This window comes from Chaetodon auriga, chromosome 7 (genome assembly GCF_051107435.1).
Source record: "Chaetodon auriga isolate fChaAug3 chromosome 7, fChaAug3.hap1, whole genome shotgun sequence".
NCBI classification, from domain to species: domain Eukaryota; kingdom Metazoa; phylum Chordata; class Actinopteri; order Chaetodontiformes; family Chaetodontidae; genus Chaetodon; species Chaetodon auriga.
This window is the reverse complement of record NC_135080.1, coordinates 25,621,158-25,639,717: the sequence shown is the minus strand read 5'-3', so window position 1 is coordinate 25,639,717 and position 18,560 is coordinate 25,621,158. Positions and strand designations below refer to the sequence as shown.

Sequence of the window (18,560 nt, the reverse complement as noted above, 5' to 3'; positions counted from 1 at the left end):
GAAGCCTCTGATCTATACTCTGATGTATCTGTATATCATTTTCTCTTCTAAATACGTTTGGTCAACCTGGAGGTTTTTTAAAAACTCATCTGATCATCTGACAGCTTGTGGTTCTTGCCCACGTTGGACCATGTTTCGAGTTCTAAGCAATTGCTTCAGAGACTGCAGTGTTCATGTATATAATAGATTGAACTTATGACCTGAGCTACAGATTTAAAGTCCAAATTGCAGGAAATCATAGCTTTCCTTTAACTGGGTATGACTTTGCATTCAAAAGGTCCTCAAATGGTCTAATCTGTATTTGATTATTTGCAGTAAGTTATGTGTACAAACTGAACAAACTCAATGCATTCTTTTCCATATTTGCTGTTTGTGTTACTCATTTCATAGACCAGTCTGGGCGTGTTGTTGCTCTCTTTTGGCCCATGTCTAAGAGCAGCAGTCGGCCCATAAAAGTAGTTCCATACTGTGTCCAGTGGTGAGGCGGCTGTCAGTCTGCTCTGAATAAGTAGCCAGTCAAATCCTGGGTCACCACTAGGTTTTCATTAGAGGCCTAATTCAAAGCGGCCCACATAGAGTGTCAGGAGTGTCCCAGCCTGTTGTTGGCACCCCTTATAACACACTCTAATGAGCAGCCGCTGGGAAAGTTGTGGTCAGCTGTGTATGTATATGGAGATGGTGTAGCTTAGAATATATGATCAGAGAAGACGAAGAGAAAGTCCCCACTCAAGGGCCTGAATTAGCCCCATGAATCATTTACTTTCTTCTTCATTTGTTCCTTAATCACGCAACCTGTTGACTATCATGATTTATGGCACTAACTGCTGGCTTTGGTTTACCCTGTGGAGTTCAAGCATGAGGCTGTCATGCATTCTCAGTGGACTTGTCAGTATGTGGGCTGGATGCTGTTGTGAGTGTGTGTGTGTGTTTTTTAAAGGTGCTTTAAGTATCTCTTTGCTTCTCTGATTAGTTTGGAAAAAGATATAGACAAGATGCTGATGATTGCAGGAATACAGCATTAACTAGCCTTTAAACCAGCCTTTTGTCAAAATGTTTCCTGTTGTTTCCTGAACGGATTCAGTAATGACCAATTCGATAAGCTTGGTCACAGGCTGGTCCAAGGTGCTCCAACAGTGCATGAAGTGAGAAAGATTTCAACATCCAGCACGTGGCTCCATTTGAACCCCGCACATCCTGATATACCGTATGTGGTGTGTGTGTCTCCAGCCGCATTAATGTGCACTGTCCTTTATGCAGGAGGGTGTGTTAAGCCTGGCTTTTCACAGTCCATCAGGATGATCTCCAGTAGATGTTAATGAGCTTTCCCACTAATGTGGGCTCAGTTGTCCAACTGAACAGCTTTCTAAGGATTGTGGAGAGCAAGGGCTCACATGGTGATGCTGGCATGTGTAGAACATCTGTAAGTCCTTATTATTAATAGTTTTTTATGTATATTATCAGTTGAACCCGGTGTCTTAAGTTATAGCATGCCAGTGATGTTGATGAATGACACTGGTAAAAAGCTATATTTGTTATGTGACACTGTGCTTGTAGATTTTCTGAAAGTTGTAATCTTTGGAAGTAGTCCTTGGTATTCATTTCCCCCAGAGCCCCACACAGAACAAACTTGATCATGCTGTTTTCTGTGGCATAACCATTGGTTTTATGATAAATTCCTGTTAAACTCATGAGTCATAATTTCCTCAAGACAGTAAATCTTCCCCTGCCACCTTGGGGTTGAGGTAGAACAGGCAATATTGGGGAAAGGCAGCTTTAGGTATTTCACTGTGCATGTCAACCAAAGTGAGGAAAAAATTATGTAAATGGTATTATGGGAGTTTAATGGCCTGGAGGAAGAGGACTCATGGCCTTAGTGTTTCTAAAATCCTGGCTAAAGCTCTGATCATCACTGTAGGTACAGTAGAAGCCATAAAAGGCAAGTGGAAACATCATCACTGTGGATTAAATGAGACTTACATCTGTAACAGAGGTTCTATGGATTTTGGGTATGACCACCAGAGACGTTATGTTATAACTGGATATGCATCACGCCCATGTGCAGGAGGTTGAGACATAATACCGGTAAGGTCACACATGTGACCTGGGTGCAAGCAACCTGATAAAGGGGCCTGGCACCCAGCAGTCATCTCCTACAAAATCTTCTCATCAAGACTCCAAATGACAATGAACTCTGGTGGCCATCCAGAATTCATAGAACCTCAGTTACACTCATAACTGTCATTCTATTTCATTCTTCCTAAATGCTAGAGACAGTGTTTTATACCTGGGTGACACATACCAACAAAACCAGATGGAATCTGTGCTCACTATGCCTCAGTTGCCAACAGAAGGATCAGACAAGACACCTGTCTTCACAAGATGAGGGGTGGCCATGTTCAGTCTGTAGAAATGGGCAAAAGTACAGGATGAAGCTCAAGTAGCTGCAGCACAGTTGGAATACCCTTCAAGGCAGCCCAAGATGTGGAGACATCTCACGGGGGGAAACTGGAGGTCCCTGAACCTGTATACTTGTGATATTGTATGGACAAGCCAGTTCGAAAGTCTCTGTTTGGACTTGGCACAACCCTTCTTCTTCACTCCATCGCAAACAGACAGCACATCAGACTTAGGGAACTCAGCCGACACAGCTATGTAGTGTCTCACAGCCCGAACAAGACAAAGTAGGCTGGCATTAGGATGCAGTCATTTGGCACCTTATTGAGCAACATCTGCAAAATTTTGCACAAACTTGAAAAGATTTCTACTGGCTGGTACACAGTTGAGTTGAGGATGCTCAAGCATTAAGTATGATCCACAGCCTGATCACAAGGTGGTGGCCAGGGGTGTGCCAGCGTGTCCTGCCCCAGTTGAACATTTGTTTCTGAAAAGAGTCACCAAAAGAGTTGTGTCACAGATTGCCTGCTCCCAGGTCAGACCAATTATCAACCAGTTGTCAAAGAAAGAATCCATGTGTCCCTGGCCTGCAGAGAAGGAAGTGCTGCTGCAACTTACCTGGTAAACATCTGAGGGGTGAGTGAGAGCCCAAATGGGAACACCTGGAACTGGTATACCTGTCCCTCAAAGGTAAAATGAACTGAATTGAATGAAAGGGACTGCCTGTAGTGTCAAGTCAATGTTTGTAAACCAGTCTCGCTCTGACACAGCCTGGGGAACATGGGCTATGCGATGCATGTGAAAACAAAGAACTTTTATGAACTGGTTCAGCTACCTGAGATCGAGGATCAAGCAACAGCTCGCTAACCTTCTTTGGAACAAGAAAACAAGTTGAGTTGAACTTCTCCAATTGAATTGAACTTTCTACATATTTGATTGTGCATACCTTGGAATGAGTTGATGGCACCAGCAGCTCAGATGTTACAAGGAGAACCGGCTGCTGGCTGAACTTTTGAAGTCAGGCTCGGCTCCCATGACCTGGTTTGTAGGAGCCCCACATTTGGGTGCCCTATCCCTCAGTGTCCAAGGGGCAGGCTGTGGGAGGGCATGCTGGAGGTGGCCTGACTAAAAAGATAAGCACCCAGCTCTTGAGGGACACTGAGTGCTGGCTTCAAGGAGAAGAGCTCTGGTGTGTCTGGGTTTAGGCATAGGTGCCCAGTTTAGGTTAGCAAACTGTTGGCTGATTTTGTTCACTTGCACACTAGGCGCCAAGGCTTGTTGGGTTGCAGGCTCAAACATCTGGCCCAGAATGACAGGCAGTATGCTGAGTGTCTTCCTGCACCCTGAGGGCTGAGCAAGCCACACTTGGTGCCAGACCAAGATCGAAGTGGACATCAGTTTACCAATGTCTCTCATTGTGAAAACAAATACTTGATGTGAAGAATCAGGCTCTGTGTCAAGGCATCAACTCCAGCACTCTGGAAAGCCAATGACAGAACAAGACAAAAAAGACAGTAACAGATACATCCCATCCAAGCTGCTATACCAGTGCTCCTGGTAGAACTGGTGGAACTTTAAGGACCGGTGCCTGTAGAGTGCACTTGCTCGATGGAGCAGGCTCTACAGGTGGCAGTGTCAAGACCAAGCCATGATATGGCCACTTGAATGGCTTGCTTAACTGTGGAAAGACCAACATCAGCATCCTTCACAACAACATCCAGCACAAATCTGTGGGGGGGGGGGGGGGGGGGGGGGGGTCACATATCACTCCCATCATAGGCTTGGAGTGAATATAGACAAACTCAGAGGCCAGTGTGTCCCCAATGGTTCATCACAGCCCCTTTCCTTCTTGGTGTTACACATGTTACCCTATGTTCACCAGTGGTGTTTTAAACCTGAAAGGGGGCTAGATGCAGGCATTCCTGAAGGAGGTTAGCCTGCTTCAGTAATGCTACTGTCAGACCTGGCCAGCAATGTTGCACTCTCTACTCATGTCATGCAGCTGCAGTGCAAGTGCAAGTGCAAGTGCAAGCATTATCTGTCAGTGTCTGCCTTAAATGTTCAATGCCTAGAAAGGATGGTCATCTTGCACCATTACTATCATGAATAAAAGTATCTAGTACCACAGAAGTTCAAAGGGGAGTTCAACCATACAATGGCACCTGACAAGATAAAATCAATCAATCAGACCACATATGCAGTAAATTCTAGGTATTTAATGTTTTAAATGTCCACCAATATGCTATCAATAGCACTTAATTACACTTAAAAGTAAGAGAACTGCTTTTTCTAGCCATGGTCAAAGTTACCATTCAGGATTACTGAACACTGAACCCTAAATTGCTCCAATATATGTATGTCTGGGAAAAAATGCAAGTTGCTTTGAACAAAAGCCTCTACCAAATTAATGTCATACAATCTTTAAGATTTAAGTTTTATTCATGTTTTTTATTAACTTCTTTGCTAATTCTAAAGGTCAAAACCTTGAAGTGATTTAATAGCAGTGACTACATCAACAAATGCTCTGCCTGTTGGTGGGTTTATTAAAAAATGTACTGGTACCAGCCAGTAGGAACCCACATTTGATCCAACACCAATATGTATGTGAATCACTTTCCACATAGGCAAGTGTTTATATGCACTTCTGTGTAAGTGTGTGTGTGAGACTGTTGGGGGTTGGCATGTGCCGTGAGAGCACTAATCAGAGCCAGCTGGGGCCAACAGTGAGATTAAAGTTAAAACACAAAAACAATCAGCTGGGATAAGTATACTATCGCTATGGGTTACTGCCCCCATCCCAGCCTCTCAGGCGTAGAGAGGGACAGAGATGGAAAGAGAGAGAGAAGGGATAGACCAATGGATGGGACTCTACCAGCCCGGCTGGCACAGACCCTCTGATTAAGAGCTCCTTTGTATTCTCTTTGATCCCTTCCTCTCTGTGGTGAGTCTAGTCTCACCATAACATGCACATGACACAAACCGACACACTGCCAGTCAGGGCCACAGGAAGTTCTCTGCATATTTAGCTGTGTGTGTGTGTGTGTGTGTGTGTGTGTGTGTGTGTGTGTGTGTGTGTGAGAGCGCACGCATGCTCCTGTGCATGCATGTGTTCTTATATATGTGCTAATTGCCCTCACAAATAAAGAAAGACAAAACAAGTTAGTTGCCGATTAAAATATACATTACAGTTAGATCAGGGGTAAAGGTCTAGGCTTAGAATTAAGGTTGTTTTACACCAAAATTAACTAAATAACTCAAGGTCCACTGACTAGCTTTTCCTGAGCTTTCAACAATATCTCATGGTCTTCATCAATAGATGGAGTTTGCCTAGTTTTCATGGACGATGAAAACTAATGGATGGACGATGGATTTTTTGCTCATCTACTGAATTGAAGGTCTATAATGAACATTTATGCTCAAGACTGTTGTTATTTTAAGGTGAATGTTAAATGATCATTCAAGTTGCTTTCAATATGTGCCTTAATTGGATAGTTAAAGGGAGATTCCAGTTTCATACAACTTTTGTTTTCGTAGTTTTCGCGATTGTTCTTATGATTAATCATAACATTCTTCTCACCGAGGTAATGGCTCAGTTTGCCCAAGGTTATATTGCAGTTGTTGTAAGTCCTATCTACTAACTTAGACCTGACCCTTTGGCCTATCCCAAACTTAGTCCAATCATTGTCATGATTACAGATGTTATGATAATAAGACATATCAAAAAAAGATCTAGATTATCATTTAGCATTTACAGAAAAATAAAAAACAACTTTAGTTTTAGTGATCACACCATGTTGCATGTAAAGAAGCATTTTTAGATTAGGGGTATGTTTAGTTCTAAAATGATCACAGTGTGTTCTATATTGCAAGTTTTTCTTTTACAGCAACATATTTGTTGTACTTTACATTTGAGACTAGATTTAGCCTGTGTACTTGTATGAAAATGAAAGTGTGTATGCTGGAGTCTCTGTGTGTTTGTGAGCGTTTAAGAGGATTAGGGCCTGTTCACAGCCGAGGGTGCACACTGAACCATTTCTGATCATTCCCTCTGTATGTCCGATTGGCTGATGAGGTATTAACTTGCCGCTGTGTTGTTATATGTGTCTCTGTCGGATTGTGTGAGGACGCCTCTCCCAAAACAGCTAAATTTTCTTCCTTGTTCAGCATTGCTAAGAACCCCTCCTCCCTCTCTCCACCCAACTCCAGCCTGAAAAACCTCCCCCGTTATCTCCAGCTGTGGCATCTGCTGCTATTTTACTGATAGCTTTTTTGACTCTGTATCTTGCGTTGATTTGCACTTTCTTTTGAAGTCTGGCCAATGGTGTCGTCCCAGAAAACTGGTCCCAGCGGTCGTGCAGAGTCAACACCAGCAACAAAACGACTTTTAAGATTACGCTATACACATGCCGATATCTGAAGTGAAAGCTTTCTTGGCCAAGAACATTTTATTTTATTGGCCTTTAATGACACACCTCATCCCAGTATTCATATTTGCATATGCTACTATCAGCCTTACATTTTCAAAAAATATAATTTTATCATTGGAAGTTTCTTTTTTAAAGACAAGCCACTATATATTAGCACAAAATATTATCAGCCGGCTCAGTTCAGCCATCCTTCAAAAGCCCATATCAGTCAAACCCTATAGTAGTTTCCATTTCTTCACTGGCCTCCCTCCAGAACAGTTTGATCTAGACATCACGTCGGACAAACTTTACCTAGTGACATCAACCCCAGAGGAAAAGATCCCCAACATTAGAGCGCTGGGGGATTGTGTCGGGGGCGTGAGAGGTTAAGACTCGCTGAATAGCTGGTGGGCGTCACACAATGAGGTGGATTAGGCAGCACTAGAAAGGGCCTTTAGGGCTTTACTGGGGTGTTCAGCAGCTTACAGCGCCTACAATAACAGCGCAGTGTAACAGTGCAGATCCAGCTGGGCTAGCTGGGGTTGGCAAAAAGACTAGCTGAGAGGGCAAGTGGCAGGCAGTTCCAGTCAGAACCAAGAATGTGCTGTGATGTAAGAAACAGAGTTAACAGGGAGGCAATGTATGAAATTTTACTGATTGACAGGAAGAACAAAGCTAAGGAGTTTCTAATGGTTAAAGAGAAGCATAGCAGCATTTGATCCCCTGGGTCCTCTTGAAGGACACCTGGGTGTCATATTGGCATTGAGGCGAGGAGTTGGCCAAGAGGAGCAGTGCAGGACTGCAGTGGAGAGGTGAGGTTCAGTCTCAGTGGCTCCAGCACTTGTCTCTGCTTGCCTGGAGCCGTGGCTGGAAAAATGATATCATTACAGATGACCCATATTCCTACAGATAAACCCCAGCACTGTGCTGTGTGCTGTGACGCTGTATGTACACCACTGTGAGACAGGAATTGTGTATTAAAGTGCAGAATCGGACTACTTCATGCTATGCTGCTTTGTCAGTGCTGTCAAAGATAGTTGTTGTTTATATGTTTGTTTTGAACATTGTGTATTGCTTCTACTACATCCTTTAAACATACACACTGGCAAAGTGCAGCAAGGCAATATTATATAGCCATATGTCAACATATATATATTTTGTATTTCCCAACACTGTGCAGCCTGCCCTCAATCTTCCAACTCCATTCTAATTATGAGAACAGTTCATAACCACCTTACCCCATCCACAGCACCAACACCAAGCCTGTAACCTCAAAGGAGTCATAACTTAACCAGACTGAAAAGTGGAACACAAGATTGGATTATCAGGCCAAGTATTTTGCACAAGAGATTCCAAAGTCAGCTCCAGTATTCTGCCAATTGCTGATATATTAAGTCTCTCTCATTCAGCTCAGCTATTCATACAAAGTATGTCCAGATATACAGTTGATGTATGATAGGTGTTATAGATTATAATTATAATTGTTAGTACATAGTAACACAGTAGGAGACACATGACAGCTGTGGGGTCAGAATGTAATTTATCTTTAATGGTTTTTAATCTTGACAGCTAAAAAATTCTTAGCAACTATTAGGAACCTCATCCAATAAAGTACCAGTATTGGCCTTATAAATCCACACATTATCTGAACCCAAAGCAGTATGAACCAGCAGTCCTCACCTCTGCCTGGGATTACTGCAGCATTTCTGCCCTGTGTAGTTTTGGGGAATTAAACAGGACGGGGTGGGAGGGCAGGCGGCGGGCGGCAGGCTGGGATAACACCGCAGAGTGGCACATAGCGTGTTAGCCAGGATAATAACAGTGTGGTTTGTATTAGGTTTCCTGGGCTAAAGTAAGAAGCTCCCACTTCCTGCATGCCCTTTGTGACAAAGACAGTATCCATATTTGCTTCTGAACATCTGCAGAACGTATTCAACACATGTTGTGGTTTTTAGTCACTACAGTATGAATCTGAAAAGACTCTTAGCTAATTAGACCTCCTGTTCATCTCAAGGTCACTGATGTGTTCTGCAGTTTTTCGACAGACAGCAGAGTGGAGCTCACCATCATCTCGACCTGCAGAAAGAATTCATAGCATGATATTCTGGCACAGTAAAAACTCCAGCAGTGGAAACTGTTTAAACTGATAGTAGCAGAAAGAAAGTGTAGGTCATAACAGATCACAGCTGCAGGGAGCATCTCAGCTTTTATTTTGGCTCTGAATTTATACAAATTTTTAATGCTAGTGCAGACCATTATGTTAGTATCTATTAGTGATGTTTTTTTTATCAATTCATCGAAAAATAACTTATAAAAAATATCTTTTGCATCACTCTTAGCTCTATTTTCTCTTCACATACAGTGAAGTCTGTTGTGTTAATGAAAATTAAATAAGCAACAAAAGTACACTGGGGTCCCTGGGACTAAGGTCATGTTCACACCAAATATAGCGATTTGATAGCTTCCCACAGTCACAATACAACGTACTTACTCATAGCTTTATACAACTCTGTGCAGTGTCTTGGTGTCTGATAAGCCATCAAACTGAAGGATTTGTTACTCACGCTCATCATCTTACCTAAAACACACCATCACCGACACAGCCCCTTGAGTTTCTTAATGCATCGCTTACAGCATACTATGCACATAAAAACACCTCCACCTGTTTTTTTCTATGTAAGCCCAAATAGTTTGACATACTTCATCACCACTTGGTCTTTGTCAGCATCAGGATTTGTCCTTTTTTCAATGCAATGTGTCAGTTCATTGCCTACTTCTTTCTCCAGCACATCAGATGTGTGCTACAGGTGTAAAATGGCTTGTGTCATATGATGCAACACTACGCAACATGGCCAGTGTGTGTTGCACATTAAGCTATAATGAGGATTCTGTGGCTGTGGGTATGAGAGGAGCTGACGTACAGTCCTTTCAGAACTCAACAGGTCATGCAGACCTGCGCGTCAAACAAGCTGATTGGCTAATCCAACTCCTGTTAGGAGGCTGGTTCAAAGCAGAGAAGAAAAAGACGTAAAGGTTAAGTGTGAAAGAAGCAGGCACACGAATAACCCCTTTGACTGCATGCAGCGCACAGGAGCATGTCCCATGTCGCAGTAACCATGTGCACTTTTGTTCTCATGTACATGCATTATCAAATCCTGCTCTCAATTTGTTGATGACAGTCATACTCTGTCATGGATGCCCACTGCTGTACATTCACAGGGCAGAGGCCACTGTCAGCAGAGCAGCCAGGCAGCAGCAGATTAAATAAAGCTAGATGTCTGCTGGACGTCACAATACACTACATACATCACAGTCTTAATACTGTGCTGCCACTTACGCGCATGCCATACTGTCCATATATCGACAGATATGGTTTGCAGCATGTAATAACAGTAATGGGTTCCTTCTGGAAAGATCGTCACCAGAGCAGCTTGGTTAGCTCACAGTGAGGACTGTGGAGCAACATGCCATGTCAGAGAAATGTCATGTGTCACTCAGAGAGTGGTGGGAGAGGAGGTCAGTTGGTTTATGTTGAGGATCACTGATGTCCACTGATGCTGTGTGATAATCCCACAGATGTGGACTTCCTCTGCTTGTAACATAGAGGCAGGTTCATTGTGTTCTGATGAGTAATTCACGGTATATCAACAAGAACTCGGGGTGTCCCTTTTTATTCCATCTTTCTGTTAGATCTCGTAATGACGCTGTAAAATACTGTCCCATGTCCTTTGACTGCCATGTCCCTGGAAACTATTTCTTGTAATGATTGAAATTGCTTTTTATGTTCATGTCTGTTGCTGAAACAGTCAGTTAAAGGATAATTCCGGTTCATCATAACTTGGATCCTATTTGCATACACCCGACCAGCATTTCAGCATCACCGATGATAACAGTGTACACACCAAAGTAATTGCTGAGATCTGAGAACATCCCTACAACAGGATAAGAAACAAACAAAGCAGCTGTTTACCCAGAGTATCTGAACCACTTTATTTGGAGGTAAGATGAGTGCACCTGAAATGTTGGCGATAATTCCACATTGAGCATGAAATCAGAGAGGAAACACAACTTCAGTAAGTACAGTAGATCAAAGTTGAACCAAGAAATGTAAACTGTGATGGATGTTTGCAGTTTTATTAATAATTATACAGTTCACCTTTGTTTTGCCTTCCAAATAAGTCAACCTTATTATTTACAACCTGCCTGATTATATGACTGCTCATGTTTCTTGACCTGTGGCGCTTTGTTTGATATAATAAGTCCAACAAATAAGATCCAAGTTGGAATAAAGCAAAATAATGACAGATCTCTTCAACCTTTGGCTGTTAACCGTGTGAATACTGCTGTCGACACAGATACATGAGCTATAGCACCAAAGCAAAACAGGTGGTTTTCCTAGGTGCGTTTGGTTTTTGTACGTGTGTTTTTCTAAGTCCCTTTTATCCATCATTTAACAAAACTACTCAAAGATTTCTTTACACATGCAGCCATACAAGAAACACAGCAAAATGAAATACGAAATTGATAGCAGTTTGGCTAAAATCAGGAGGCATCTGGTCATAGAATATGCCAACAAGGCCTGACAGAGCATTCGATGCCAACGTTTGGTGCTTCACAGTTTTGAAATACGTGCTGCTACAGACACATTTCGCTTGGCACTCAAGCAGTATTAAGGTCTGATGCCCAGCCTTGTAATGTCTAATTTTGTTTCCGTCAGAATAACGACACTGAGTATCTGTCAGAAGACAGACTGCTCATGTGGACATTTGGCTCGCACTGTTCTGTTGTTTGATTAGCTCAGTTTGTTGTGATTTAAAACAGATCACCTGATGGCTCTAACTCAACATCCTCTCTCTCTCTCTCTCTCTCTCTCTCTCTCTCTCCCTGTCTGTCTGTGTCTCTTTCCCTGCAGAGCTGCAGAGGGAGGGCAGCATTGAGACCCTCAGTAACAGCTCAGGTTCCACCAGCGGCAGCATCCCGCGCAACTTCGAGGGCTATCGCTCCCCCCTGCCCACCAACGAGAGCCAGCCGCTCAGCCTCTTCCCCACCAACTTCCCATAAAGTCCCACCTCTCCTCCAGGAGCAGCCACCACCGTCCAGCCCACCTGCCCCACCTCTGCCTCTCCCATATCTGTCCACACAGCATCACACTGGCACACTGATGTGTTGGACTGAAACCAAATCACGTCCAGGATTTGTGTTTCTCTGAGCAGTGTGTTTGTGTTTTTGTGTTCCTACACAGCTGCTCACAAATCAGTGTGATCCCAGCTACATAGAGTTAATATTTTATTTCTTGGGTTGGATTGGAAGGCAGATATTTTTTTTCAGAAGCTGCCAATGGCTGTAGTTTGTGGAGATTTGCAATCATTTTTAATTTGATCGTTGTGATGCCAGAATCACTCTAAAAATGAAAAATGATTTCGTGTTCACCCTCAAACTGCATTCATGTCATTTAAGGGTGAAAATACAGAGACAAATTTATTGTAGTCTTTTGAAAACAAGCTTATTTAAGGTTAACTGTTGATGAGCAATTAACCAAATCTAAAGTGCAGAAAAATGCAATCTCATCAGAGTATTTTAATACAGCTGCGATCAGGAAGGGATGTCCTTTGTTTTCAATATCATATTTCTAATAGTAGACCCTGCACATCTATCTAACCCTGCTTGTTACCTTGTTGTGTTGAATCAGAAGCCAGTTGACACGGATGTTGTTGGAGACGAGCCGTCCTCTCCTCCAAGCAGCTGAAGTCCGCTGTTTCCTCAGCCTACCATCATTCTCTGAGTGTGTTTGAAGTTTTACGGTGTGCCTGTTGTCTGAACGAGCCATAAGAAATGGAGTTCAGAAAGAGGAAAAATGTTTATTCCAGTCAGTGACGTGTAGCAGCTCCTTCTCCCTCCGCGCGTGTGTTGCTGCTCTCATGGCCTCCTGCTAAATGTTTTTGATTAAATTTGGTCCTCTCATGCCTTTGATTTTCATGTAATTACATTTGACAAAAGATTCAGTAATGAGATGACACTATTACTACGTTGCTGAAGTAATTTAGATGTTTACAGTGTAATTAAGATATGTTTCTGCCATCATTTAGATATATTCCCCACTTGGCCTTTCCAGAGAGTAAATTTTAATTGAGCGGAGTAATAGAGGCATGTGTAGCCGTCATGCTGTATTTTGTACATCAGCCACTTCTGACCAAAATCTTTTCTCTGCCTCTGGTTGTAGATCTCTAAAAATGTATTTTCCTTAAATGTACTAGCTTTGCCTGTAGCAAAGACAACTGACTTTGATAATCAGAAATTCATTTATTAAACACACTTTGCCTGTTACTTTGTCCTCAGCAGAATGTTTGGTGAGATCTGACATGCACTATTTACAGAGTCACCTTAGAAAACATGTTTAATGATAATAGTAGTGTACAATCCCACATGTCTGCGTGTTGTTGGACTGGCTGCATGTCATGTTGGCCTGTTGTTGCTCGGTCACTGAATGAGGGCATGAATCTACATGTTTTAACTCAGAGCAAATGCTTGTTGTTGACGGTAAGATTTGATTTGTAAAATACTGACTTCTTTTCCCGGCATTCATGCAAGAACAGAACATAATAAAACTCAAGGAAATGAAGCTGTCTTTTTTCTAACTCTGATTGCTCCTAATTGTGCCGTTCAGATTTCAACCACGGCGGTGACCATCAGCACATAGTACCAGTGGTAATTAGTACCATATTTTTTAACAGGCAATAAAGTGTTGTTAAAGGGACTTTTTATGGCCGACTCTGGCTCTTTGTTCTGAAAGACTGGAGAAACGAGAGGGCATGTTTGTTTCTCTACTAATCAGCACAAAACTTCAAGTCCCAAAATTCATGTACAAGGATTTTTTTTTTAATGAAGTAAAACACTGGACTGAAACCATTTGAACTAATTCAAATTAAATTAGATTAGCGTTGGATTATTCCTTGCATGCTTTATTTCATCTCATCGATGTGTTCATAAGCTACTAGTCATAAAATTAAACAAGGGTCCTTGCCCAGCTCCTACAGAATGTATCCAGAGCTGAAAAGATGGCCAGAAAATGTTTGTACAGACAATCAAATGAATAACTTCTTGCAACTTTGATGCCTCAAACATTTTTAAATTAAAACCAGTATTTCCTGGGGCCTTACATTTATTTGAAAATTATTTTTTACAGTACGAGTTAAACAACAGAATGAATACATAAAAGAAATGAAGCCAATACAAAATATGTTTGTTTAAGTTTATATGCTAGACTCCCTTATGAATAAAGCAGAAAATGGGCCCTGCAGGGAGGATGTGTCTCTGCCACTTCATCCAGAGGAAAGTTCATCACTGTGCAACAAGTACAAGAGTTACTACAGTTTTCACTTGAATGTTTTTATTTCAGTCCAAACTGTTATTACACACATTTTACAATGTTTAATATTCCCCAAATTACAAATCATCAATGTGCATAAAATCTTATTGATCATTATGGTGAATGTTAAACCTTTTTGAAAATATGTGATAAATAATATGGTTTGTTTCACAAAGACACCACACACTCAAAGCCTAGACACGGACACACATCGTGTCAGTTCAAAATGAATTTCAATGTTTGATAACTTATAACAAGCAGACGCTGTGATGCCACGCAATGGGTAGAAACCTGGGCAGAGTTAGCTCTGCATTCATGTTGAAAGCGAATTCTAAAATACCGACTTTGAAACTCAGCAGCAGTAACTCAGAGAGACGTGTATTCTGTTAGTCATCTGGGACAACAGTAAATGCCTACTCACTGATTCAAGTCACTCTGAATGAGAGAATCCTGGAGATGTAAATGGAGCAAATGTTAAAGTTTCCATGTCCTAACATCCAACCTCCTGTGAGGAAATGTGCCAGGGAACCTACTGGTGTTGAGTCCCACTGTGAGAATTTTCAGCAAGAGAAGCATGGCAGCAAACTGACCGCTTATCAACCATCGAATGACAAACTGAAGCTATTAAAACTGAGTCTAAATACACAGCGAGTGCTGGAAACATCACATCAGTGACAGGAATAAAGCAAACTAACTCTTTCTGAACACACTGTGATGCTCGCTGACTTTCAGTTTAGCACAAATTCAGTGCAGAAGAAATGACTGATTTTGAAATTTCATTTAGAAGTTGAAAGTATTCTCTTTAGATAGATGAGAGATGGCTGCTAAAAATATGATATTTAACAGAGATTAATATCCATTTACTGGACATAATGAGTTCTCAAAATGAGTAATGTTGGTTGCAAAAATTCCCCAAACAGAAAATAAACTACAATAAACAAGTAGCCAAACTAATAACATGGAAACGAGAAGCCAGTTACCAGAAAGTATGAGCTCCTCGCTTTACAGCTGAACTCTACACCAGCCTCTTTGTGTTCTTCATTTTCTCTGTGGCTCAGCATTCACTGTGTGAGACTTACCTTGGATGATTCCTGCAGGTTTTACCATCAGACTGCCTTCACAAACACCATCCAGGCTGCCCTGTGGGTCTCACTTCGCTTTGCATGGCCTGGATCTCAAATACATTTGATCGGATGTAGTCCTGAAAGGTTTCTTTTTCACTATTGAACTATCTACATGGCTACAAGGTGGTGTGTTGAGAGCAGCTTAGAGTCATTATGGATTCTCTGGTCACATTCAGGAAATAAATAGTACTGAAGTCTCTGGTGAAGTTGGGATTACTTGTGAGAACTACATGACACAGACTAATGTGATTCAGAGAGGTCTGTCACAGTGAGCTGCTGTTCTGCAGCCGCTGATTTCAATGATTGTCTCTGGTCCCAGAAAGCTCAATCCTTCATTAGACTCATGGCTCAAGTGATGACTGTAAACAAAGAGTTTAATCTTTGAATATTTGTTAAATTCTAACACCTCAAATCTGATTCATTTTCAGACTTCATTCATTCGTCAGCATAATATGTGTAAGATAAAAATTAAGCTAAAATTCAACTTTTGCACATTTTTCTACACCTCCTGTAGGCCCCCCGGGGCCCCTGGAGGTCCATAAGCCACAGTTTGCGAGCCGCTGGCACAGACACAGCTTTGTTACCTCTAAAACTCACCGTCAGTGTGTCAAGACCTGTACAGTGTAAGGTGTCCAAGACAAAGGCGGAGATGTGCTCGCTGATCTGAGCTCAGTGTGCTGCTGTCAGGTTGGATGGAGATTAGATGGGAATCAGGAACATGAGTAGGATTTTTCTGGATCAGCTTCGGTTTCATCCGCCATATTTATCCTTCAAGAAACACATTAATCAGTGTCCTCACTCAGTGCTGTTTAAAGTTGATGTGATTTCACAAGGCACTTAATAAAACACTTACCTGTGTAAAGAGGAAACGGGAGAAACCGAGCTAAACGCGGTTTACTGAAATTTCGGGTCACGTTCATTTGAATTGGGCCACATTAATTCATAGAGTGCGACGTTATCTGATAGAGGATATGTGACCCTTGAAAGAGGGGGGCGGTTATTTACATTGCGGTGAGGTCGGAGTCCGAACACTGAGCTGAACTCAGAGATGAGAGTCTGAGTTCAGCTCACACAAACGGCGTTACAGGACGTTTACGCATGTTTTATTCATTCTGACTGCATTTTAAACAAAGTCAAATCTTCGATTTTTCCATCATCTGTAATCGCTACATAATATGAAACTTGTTAAAACTTCATTCTTCGAAATATTTCGTATTCTAAAATCATTTCAGGTCACAGCGTTAGAATTTGCAGCTGTTATCCTGATTGTGTTTTGACAATAACACTAAAATACGACATTTGAAAGTAAGTTGTGGATGTTGTGGAAGCGGCTGTGGATGTTTTGTGGGTGTCAGCCTGAGTGCTGCTGGCTCTGCATGAAGGCAGAGGAGAGCTCAGGCCTGCAGGTAGCCTGCTCCTCCTCTGCTGCGCTCCTAATATGATTCAATGTTCCCGGCGCTGCAGCTGCTAATTCAATTTCTCTATGCTGTCAACACATCTGCAAAACACACAAAAGATTATTTTGTAGCTTTAAAAAGATGTGTCCCAACGAACATACAATAGTAATAAAATATTGGCAGCTGGATAATATTAAAAAGCCGGTGCTTAAACGTTTCCTGATTCAGAGTGAGTTGAGAGCTTTTCTGAACAAAACACAAACATGCAGTTTGTGTCTCCGTCGCTTTCCTTTGTTTGGCACATTAAAAACTGCGAGTAGATTATTTCTTTGAAGACAGAACCCCAACATATCCACATAAACCTAGAAAATACAAGGAAGGGCCAATTAAAAGGGGGGATTTTTACTGTGGGATCAGATCAAATTAATCGATTTTCCAAAAAAAAAAAAAAGTCTTTTTTGCGAATCATTATAATCGAATCAATTATAAGCATTATATATATCAATAAATACAGAAATGTGGATGAATAAAAAAAAGAATACAACAATCTACTTTCAAAATCTACAAATTGGATCTCTCTTTTAATTCTCCTGTGCAGAGGCCTTTTTTGTTGAGCAGAATTTAAAGATATTTTCAGTCAGTTTATCGGTTTCGGGGACCTGCAGCATTTCTAAAGGGCGTTTTCCGAAAGGTGCGTTAAAGTGATTTTTAAGAAGATGATTCAATGGGATCAAATACGTTTTTCATTTATTTCAAATTTGATGCACATACACCAATGCACAGAAAATATCCTAATGTCTCTATTAGTGATTGAAAAAATGTGGTCATTCTGTGGATGCAAGAGGCGCCACAGACCTAACGGCAGTGTGCTGCCTTTGGGCTCAAAGGCACAACGGGAAGGTTCCTCCAACCAGCAACCCGACAATAGAGGAGGTGATTGTATTAAGGCTACAGGTGAAAAAACGGGGACGGTAATGACAGTCGGGTTAACGTCATAGTGATATATTTGGAAGCACGCGTCACATCCATTGATCCTATGTGTTACACCTTATCACTGAATAAACACATGCAGGCGCGCGCAGCTCTGCGGTGCGTCATGCACTCGTTCACCTGTGGTCGTACTGGTTTTGCTTCTCATCAGCGCCTCACAAAGTGGAGTCCAGAGCCACCCAAGGGCCCCCGGTCTCCTCAACACAATAACCTATGACACACTTTCACCATCATTAAAATAACTGAAAATGATCCTAATCAGACAAAGTATGACAATCTCTGCGATGTAAAGAGTCAAGTCAACGCTTCTTATGAGGCTCTGTGGGACTAAACCTAATCAGACTGTGCTCTGTGTGAGTGTCTATGCTATCAGAATGCTGCCTGCTGTAAAGTCTGTGGATGTGACAGCTCTGTCGCTCTTCTCCGACTCCCCTGGGTCACCATAGCGCCCCCATCTGGTGAACCACCTCCCAGTCAGACGCACCCACAGCCTCCATACAATGTTGCTGCAGTTCAAATACATGACCGGAGAATAGGAGGGTAAAGCAGGCTTTAGGGATGGCAGCTAACTGGATATGAGTGGTGGTAGTTTATGACTGAGTTTGTCATGAAGTCATGTCCAATGTCTACGCTCCTCTGTTTGTTTTACAGAAGAGCTGTGATGTATCAGGTATTATTCTAGTCCCAATAAGCATCTCTTTCATTGTATTGCTCTAAATAATAGGGTAGTATGGTTCTCTGTGTGTGTGTGTGTGTGTGTGTGTGTGTGTGTGTGTGTGTGTGTTGGGGAGGGGTTGAGGAAACATTTTGCTTTCCCTACAAGTGAGAACTGATATGTTTCATTTAGCAGAGTGAACTGTGAAGGAGGTGGAGGAGATGAAGG

The 18,560-nt window shown here is 42.0% G+C and overlaps 1 protein-coding gene across 2 annotated transcripts in view; it reads left to right on the top strand.

Annotated features, from left to right (window-relative positions):
* Positions 1-13,124, top strand: part of bcas3 (BCAS3 microtubule associated cell migration factor) — a 332,868-nt gene extending 319,744 nt beyond the window's left edge. For both annotated transcript variants that reach the window (XM_076734875.1, XM_076734874.1), the window contains one exon: positions 11,713-13,124. In XM_076734875.1, the coding sequence (XP_076590990.1) occupies positions 11,713-11,861 (149 nt within the window). In that variant the 3' untranslated portion in view covers positions 11,862-13,124. The remainder of the gene's footprint in view (positions 1-11,712) is intronic.
* The last annotated feature ends 5,436 nt before the right edge of the window (positions 13,125-18,560 follow it).